Source organism: Sinohyriopsis cumingii, chromosome 5, assembly GCF_028554795.1.
Source record: "Sinohyriopsis cumingii isolate HCF-2022 chromosome 5, ASM2855479v2, whole genome shotgun sequence".
Classification (NCBI taxonomy): domain Eukaryota; kingdom Metazoa; phylum Mollusca; class Bivalvia; order Unionida; family Unionidae; genus Sinohyriopsis; species Sinohyriopsis cumingii.
This window is the reverse complement of record NC_142965.1, coordinates 90,995,227-91,004,511: the sequence shown is the minus strand read 5'-3', so window position 1 is coordinate 91,004,511 and position 9,285 is coordinate 90,995,227. Positions and strand designations below refer to the sequence as shown.

The 9,285-nt window shown below is 34.5% G+C and overlaps 1 protein-coding gene across 1 annotated transcript; it reads left to right on the top strand.

The window, feature by feature from the left end:
- Window positions 1–1,396: 1,396 nt before the first annotated feature.
- Window positions 1,397–7,906, top strand: LOC149799745 (uncharacterized). The gene is made up of 2 exons (XM_089957124.1): window positions 1,397–1,603; window positions 2,067–7,906. The coding sequence occupies exon 2, from the start codon at window positions 2,072–2,074 to the stop codon at window positions 4,229–4,231; it is 2,160 nt and encodes a 719-aa protein (XP_089813250.1). The 5' UTR covers window positions 1,397–1,603; window positions 2,067–2,071; the 3' UTR covers window positions 4,232–7,906.
- The last annotated feature ends 1,379 nt before the right edge of the window (window positions 7,907–9,285 follow it).

Here is a 9,285-nt window from a genome sequence, read left to right as displayed (position 1 = left end):
TCCATATTTAATTAATAACGATCGATTTCTAGAACATTATAATAGGTTTAAGAAACACTTAGAACAGCAACATGAACTGTGTGTTCCATCGTGTAAGTTCAGTTTCAAGGTTTACATCCAGCTATAATTCCTTTTCACTTTCACCCCAGATTTCGGCATATTTTGACCGTTATGGATACGAGGGGATGTGGAAACGGAGAGCAGAATGGATTACGATGAAATTATTATGTACCATATTAAATTCATTTATACAACTTGGCTTAATAATATCTTTTATTGTTATTTTCATATGTCATAAATGCCTAATTAGAAGAAATTCATCACTGATCCATAAGCCTAGAAAGCCAAGTGTATTGATATATATCACACACACACACACACACACACACACACACACACACACACATATATATATATATATATATATATATATATATATACCCAGACATCTTTTTATGATCTAATGGCGCTAATATAATTTAACTTAATTCTGTGATTATATTTATGTCATTCTCTCTCTACCTATCCCTCTGACACCAAAAACACCATTCATCTATTCTTAGATAGGTAAATAGGGATGGACCGGTAGAGACAATTTGTCGGTTTTTACAAGTCATGCATTCTCCACTGCAATGGTATCCGGTTTGGACAATCCCCTTTCACACCCACGCACTTGGCCAAACACATGTATTGCCATTCATTCGTTCTATTTCGGAGGAGGTGGCATCTTTCATGATCAAATGATTATGCCAAAATCCAGCTGGGCATAGTATTTCCTGTAGTGTAAAGCCCATCCTAGCCAGATGATGTACCCTTAAAAACCTATCAATAACTGAATCTCTATCCTTCCGATTCTTCATATGTTAGTTAAGTTAGTAAGTGAATTTACTCCCATTCATGCAAAGTGCGACATATTTAAAGCGTGTATAGTACAAAACAATAGCCAACAAAAGATACGAGATGCTGTTTTACATATTTATATTCTAAAATCATATCAAATGAATTTTTGTACTTATCATAGCAGTAAGGCGATCATTTGTTTCTAGAAAGGTAAACTTGTTTATGTTTAAAACTGTATCTACTGAGGATTATTTCCCCTGGGAAAAACACACTTTCCTAAATTTAGTTACGTCCTGGAATAACGGTTTTTGAGCATGTAGGTGTGGTCTGGTATCTATCAAAATGCAACAAAGTGGAGGTAAGGTTGACTCGTTATAATTTGATTTGATATAAAATGATTTGCATGCTACAAGTTTAATTTGAGTCACAGGGGCTCGTATCGTTGCTCTAAATGTAACTATCAGTCATACATGTACTATATTTAATATAGAGAACATGACTGACTGACACTTAAGTTGTAAGCAACGATACGAGCCTCTGTGATCTGAGTGTTATTGTTTCACATACACGCACGCAAACACACACACATGTGTGTGTTATAATAAGTAACACCAATCCGATATACTACCTGTGTGTTTTTCTGTCTGTTGATCTGTGTGATCGTCTAGGTTATTAATGTTTTTGTTATAAATAATTTCAGTATTCTCATAGAGGACCTTCGTACACTGGGATGCTGTATCTACCGCCTTTTCAAGATACACTGGTAATTCTTTAAATTTCAAAGCTTCTACCTAATCCCTATTTGGTACAAAGTCTTTCATTAATAGAAAATTATATGGAATAATGAGACCATATACAATGCATGAGCTTAATCGGATAATATAGTAGCACAAATAAGATTGCACCACAGATAATCTTTCTGAATTGTGGCTACTCTATGCGTGAAATAAAATATAACATTCAAGTAGCATTAGCAGAACACATGGATGATTTAATATACATTTTTTCGTCCTTTCTCTCTGCTGCTCGGAGGTGGGAGAGAGACGTATGCACAACAGAGTAAATGCCTATTTCATACTTGTGCTTACATGTTTATTATTTCGCGAAAAACGTGTCGATATAGTTAATTAATGATGATGATGATGATTGTGATGATGATAAATACAGCTATTACGATGACTGTTTCAATTATTGAGATGTTTGTGGATTTTATCTCGTACTTTCAGCTGATATGGCTCACCAGGTCCCGGAGCACTACTGTTCTGTGTCAGACAGATTATCCAACATACTGGATAATGTCGGCTACTCACGGAAAGACCGAGATAGGAAAATTGCGGTTGCCATCGAGACTGAGGTGTTTGAGAACATGGCCTTGGCTCTCGAGGGAGTAGGGATATTCTTTATGTTTGGCAGTAGAGGCGAGGGTTCCACTGGGCCAGGACTTCACTCAGATATAGACCGTTTGGTTCAATTGAAAAGAATTAGGGTAGTAACTGATCTATCTCAGTGTCAGCCAGAAATGTACAATTGCATTATGGTAAAGGATAACTACACTCATCCTGGCTATGTAAAGTTACAACGTATAAGCATATCACCAGACTGCACACCAGTTCCACTATATCTGGAAGGATATTATAATTGTGACGTCACTAATATTGATTCATTAAACAGGGCTGTATTATCAAACACAATACATCCTAATAGTTGTACTCTATCTGGCCCAGCAGTTCATATTCATAATGACTGCAAGGAACTTTCCGTGGACAATGTAATTGCTTTAAGATGCTCACAATGGCCTCAAGAGGGATATGAATGGTTCCAACGTCACAGATTCTATGGATGGCCTACACCTGTACAGATAGAGAACGCCAGGGAATATGGATGTTTTGTCACACCTGTTGGACATTCTAACAGCTCTGAGTGCCTGCTAGAGTGGAGGTTATCATTTTCAATAGCTGAGAGAAACTTTACAAGATCTTTTGAAGACACCACAATGAAAGTCTACATACTGCTGAAAATGATTAAGAAAACGTATATTGAACCTGTTGTAGGTGATGCATTTTCAAGCTACCATTGCAAGGTTTGTATGTTTTGGATGAGAGAAAGAACACCATGTGAACTATGGAGGAATGAAAATCTTCTGCAATGTCTCGTCCTCTGCATCAGACAGCTATACGAGTGGGCAACAACGGGGTTTTGTCCTGACTACTTTATTGTCACAAATAATATCTATGACAGAAAGATTATTGGAGCAGTACGACATAACTTAGTGCAAATACTACAACATCTTCTCTCTTCCAATTGTACATTTTTGCTTGGGATAAAATGCTGTAATTTGGGGCAGCATATGGCAGAAGAGATCAGTAGATTTGACTATTGCATTACATTTATCATAGTTGACGAAATAATTAATCACAAGTTGACTGTAAATGCTGCTATTTACTGCAGGTATCAAATACTTATGTACATTCCACAACATTATTCAACGTTGGTTGATTATTTAAACAAAATAATGTATGCCTCTAAGTATTTGCCGTATGTCATGAAGTATCCTCTGAACTATGTGATGATAATGATTTGGTCCCAGTTAGGATTCCTTATAGCCACAGTCTGCGAAGAGAATGCCGATTTTCTGTCCCGAGAGCAAGTCGACTATCTTGTGGCTTTGGCATCAGGTTGCCTCTCTTTTGGTATCAACATTGATTCTACTTCTGTAAGACTTAAATTGTGTGGATTGGGAATTGAGCTTGGGAATCATGATTTAACCGAAGCGTGTCTTCAGAATATCAGTGACTATCGAATGAGGTCCATGTATTCGGTTACGTTGGATAGGAGCTATTTCATTGTTGGTTTGGAGTGTAACCTGGAATCCAGTGTAGAAAAGTACTCCATAAAGAGATGCAATACTGAGGAGATGATGCAGACTGAGACGTCTTTCACCGTAGTTTATCTGCCGTTAGAAATTTCAATCACACCCAAACCACTTAAGATGGAGATGTCCAGGTCAGTTGGATCATCCGCTGAGTTTAGAGATATAGACGAAGATTCCTGGTTTGACTGGAGTGTGGTTGATTCTCATATGTGTCTTTACTTCTTCCAGTACCTGAATTTCAGCAGACAAGGAAAAGATAGACAAAAACATGTTGCTATCGACAACATGATTCACTTGATTAGCACTGAGCCAGAGATTCCACACAGAGACACCGCATTCAATCTTCTTGGCTATTCCTTTATGCAAGAGAATCAGTTGACCAATGCATTCATTTGCTTCATGGAATCGTTGAAAATCCGTCCTTATCACAACGCTGCAAAGTTCTATATGGGAATTCTGTTCAAGATAACTCACGCTACTCACACAAGGCAAACACGTAATGGAGGCGAAAAGAAATAGCATTTCCTCACAGAGCAACGTTGTGCATAATGATTATAATTAGTTTGATTTCATTATTAGTGTTATGCAATATGAAACTCATTTTATTTAGTAAGTAGTATTCTACAATATAGCAAACAATTGTATCTATATGTATGTTAAGAAAATAGCTACGTTAATGTTATGATTCGAATTTTATGGTAGAAAGTGAGCTGGGTTAGCAATTCAAACTGAATAATTTAACGAAGACTGTCATCATTAATTCATGTTTAAAATGAATACTGTGTAAATTGTGACACATGTACGAATGAGGTGCTGGTTAACTGTTTGATCAGTATTCACTATCTGATATACAAAATTGATTTCATTATTTAAAAAATCTGTTTAAGTTATCAGATATTAAATTCTTTGCATTACAAATTTTTTCTTTGAATCAAAAATGTAATTTATGATATCAATTTTACATAATAAACTAAAGTATATTGCCTTGTATAAAAGTCAATACATGTTATGATTTTTCCATATATAGTGTTCTAAAAACCTTCTCGAAAGTGCTGAAAATGTTTATAGTATTCTTCATTTCTCTTTAAAAAATGTGTTATTCAAAATTTGGATCCTTTTGTTTAAAGATATTTTTGAGAAGTCAGCAGGTACTTGAATTCAGCAATACACTTGTCTGGTCGTAGTTGTTCCAACTGAGTCAAATTGGATAATTAATAATATTGCTGAATGAAATATTTGACGATCAGGACAGGAATAGCAGAAAACAAAATTACACAAATTACACTTAGCTATTCTAATGGGTTTCGGTATCTCATCACTTTTTAAACATAAAAATAGAAACATTGTACGAGAATCAAATTCTTGACACAAAAGAAATCATGCTTAATATACACCAACTTTTGAATAATTGTATCATCAAATATCAGGGCTTTTGATCTCACACATGTACATTTTCGACATTACATTTTCATGAAATTTTATTACGATATTAAACATTAAAATTAATGAAATAAAAATATTTCTTTCATAAAGATAGTATTGCGGAAATCGGTAAGTCTATTTATTAAATCTAAGAATAAAACTGAAAAACATTTGCAACATAAAGGTACACATATCACACATAACAGCAGGTTTTTTATTGTGATGTTAATTTAGAAGACTTCTATATTGTTAAAGTGTTGGTTAGACTGAGGCAGACAACGGGAGCTGTGTGTTTATATTTTAAATTCTTGCCACTTTTGGAGTATAAAACATAGAACACCGAATAATATTGCAATATTCTTTAGAATTTCTTTGTTAACATATATCCTAGTTAGTATTAAAAATCCAGTCCGCATGCTAGACACGACAATCTTAAATTTCTTAAAACGTTTTGCTTTAATTCAATGCATCAGAAATGTCTTGGATTAAATGAAAGCGAGAGTGCAATTTGCCCTGAAATATGCTCGGAGCAAGTACATCCGTCCGGCCCCAATTATAATATACAATATCGTCCAAAAAACACAAACTGCCTAATTCATTTGTTCAAATAATACGTTGCAAGATTTTCAAAGAATGTGTGTATAAAATGGGTCTATCTAGTAAATACAAAACCACATACGTGTTTTGTTTCGAGTCGGGGGAAAGAACACGTTTGCTACCGCGTAGGAACATAGTCTGGGCCTGACGGCCTATAACAAAATACGTTTAGGCAGTCATACTAGATATTCTTAGGCCGTATTGGATTAGTTCATTGTGTCCGCTCAGAACAAAACACGTATGTGGTTGCGTTTATAAATAGGAGGGGAAAATCACTGTCATTATCTTCACAGTCAGTTTTTGGTATTTCTCTGAAGTTTCGTATTTATGAAATTAAGATAAAGTGTACTTAAGGTCGACTCTTTACATGTGCATTCATTATTAAGTGGTTTACAGGATACACATACATAATCTGAGTGTTGTAGTTTTCAATAACCACATCAACACATATCATATAAAGTTCGTTTGAATTTAGACCTATTTATTTACGTCACTAAAATAGGTGAACTTATTTCTCATAAATTGGGGGACATTGTTTCAAAGTAGCTAAGAAGAAAGAGATGAAATGAAACAAAAGAGATTTTATTTAAGCGATACCTTTGATGTCCATGCTGATGTTGATACATTCGTCCATGATATGTCTGACAAGCATTACGTACAATAATCCAAATTTCATCTGACCCATCTTAGCTAGCAAAGCTTTCGATATGATAACCCTATCTACACATTGATGTTGATAGGGTTATCATATCGGAACTTTGGCTAGCGAAGATGACTCTGACCCTGCACACCTCTTTTTTATTTGGACATATATGTCGGGGAGTAGAGTCAGAATCATTTGCCTATCGAAAGTGTGAATTAGCTGACACCTAATGCGAGCTTCCTCGGACTATTCCCACCCAATATTTGATATTTGGACATTTACGTTGAGGTAAATGGTCAGCGTAATTTGCCTGTCGAACAGATGTATTAATGTCATCTATTAACAGGTACTGATCATTTATTTGCGGACCGACAATTTTCTTTGAGCTGAAATATTTTATAGTATCTACAATTAATTGTTTTTGTTCACTTATGTGAGCGTGGGTTCGTGTCTTGGACTCGGCTAACGTGAGGTTGTGAAATAACATGCCAATAGCTTACCATAGGACAGCGGTTCTTCTCTGGGTTTTCCTGGTTTCTTCATTGAACAAATATACTGGCTGCCGTGTTTAGCATTTACTTTGCTGATTAAATGGCATTACATTCCATTAAAAAATCCTGTGAAGCCATGCTTATTTTAATTTAATAAATATGTATGTTATGCATGTTAAAAGATAAATCAACCCCACTGTAAGCAGCCCATTTAATAATTGGGGGTACTGTCATTTACCTGATGTGTTTTGTTGAGCAGAATTCGTTTTTTCAATAGGAAGAAATAATTTTCTACCAGACCCATACCTTATAAAAATTTAATACTTAATTGTCCTTCTGTGGGATATAGAGATTAGAGAGGAAAATAAAAACAAAATAAAACTTCAAACAGATGTTATAATTCAAATTATTTTTGTTGTACTTTCCGTACACACACAACCGTACACACAACACATTGTGAGATTTGCTGAAACAACATGTATAACCAATCAGCTAGTAGAAACACACACATAAAATCTCATATGAAATTTCATTTGCGCATGTCCAACTAGTTGTTAGATCTAAATCTCAGTTCAAACTGCAAAGATCAATAAAAGGTGGAGAAATTAGTGAAAATATGTGAATCAGGTTACAAACCTGCATTAGATTATATCTGTCTTGTTTCAATTCTCTGATTCTCTACCTTTAGTGACATTCACGTATTCGTGCTAACAAGTTTGAGGGAAATTTAATGTTAAAAATATCCAAGGGATCATTTGTGAAAACCATTTGTTTGTCTATTTGCTGTTTTTGTAAGTATCCACGTGTAAATCTTTGCAAAGCTGTCTTTCTTATCATTTTATTTGCTCCACTGTCATAACATCTTAATTTCGCTGATTCTACACACTCCTCATGTATACATGTCATATCTGAATTCTAAAGTCACTCTTACTATCATCTATAAATATTTGTTCTTGTATGTTGATATTTTACACTGATTGTTCCATTTGCCTGGTATGTTAGCAATTTGAGCTTTGTGTTGTTGATGTTATGGTTTATGCATATGGGAATAAACAGTAATATTTTTTGTGTAAAGTTTCAGCATATTTGTACATTGACACGGTTATTTTTAAGCATGATTTAAAGCTCTCAAGTCATATTTAGTAGCATGTATACTTATCTTCTTTTACTGTTGAAATTCAATAGAGATGTATATATTGCAGACTGGCAGTATTTACTGTTTATGTTGTTATGTTTATTTCATGGACAGGAATCAATTATATGTTTGTTTAAAAGGTTTCTACTTTGCAATATATCTAGTATTGCTGTCTTTCTTGTATTTCCATTTGATCCACTGTTATGACATCTTAATATAGCTGATTCTACACACTCTTTACATTTCCCACTGACGGATCAGAGGGGTTTATGGACCGTCCATCTAAAACAAAAACTTACACAACTTTCGAACTGTGATGACCATCGTTTGTGCTATGTCCATTTTATATTTGGTTCTATATCTTTCAGCCCATCAGTATTGCAAAATATATGTACTGTTATCCAAAGGTATTAATATCGTTCATTGTATTTCTTATGTATGTTTGAATATCTAGAAGATCCGATTGATACTGGTCCCCTTTGTAATTAACATATACCCTTTTGCATTGAAATGTATAGCTCGCGCGCTTGTGTAATTCACCGTCAGTCTATTCAGTTAAACAACTTTTCAGTTCATTCTATTTTAGTTTATTTTTGTCGCGTTTAATTTCGTCTCATAATTGAGTTATATTTCTTTAGGCAACCTGGAATTTTGTTTTATGATTTTAGCAAAGGTGCCTAAACGACTGTTCTGTTTCGCTTTTTCAAACTGTAGTAAAACATCCGGACAAAAATGTATGTTTGATGTGGGCTAAGTGTTATTAAGAGGACGATAGGCTACAATAGCTCATATACCGTCTATGAAATACTTCTTTTAACAGCATTGTTTAAACTATTAATGTCCTTTAATGAATATATACGAATATAATTAATCGTTTCTTTACACGATCAGAAAATCATATGGCACACTATCTTAAAATAAGTACTCTCTTTTGGTATGGGTAAATGTGCTCGATTGATTAGTACCTATCATAATGGTCAACCGAGCAAAATCAGCATAGATAGCCCCAGTATAATATTCATAAAGGAACCAGTACGCAGTATGAATGTCTTGTAGTCGCATCTTGCTTCGGCATATAGACTGTTGCAACTGACGGTGTAAATTTAAATTATTGTACTGACTTATCGACTGAGAGTAAGTGCATTGATTTAATTATTGTGCGTGTCAAATATAACCATGTTTAAGCAGAGGATGAATGAGACCGCATTTTAAATTTTAAAAAAAAAATAAATGTACGTGAATGGGGCATTTCAATTTTAAAAACTATGTATCGTAATTTGCGGTC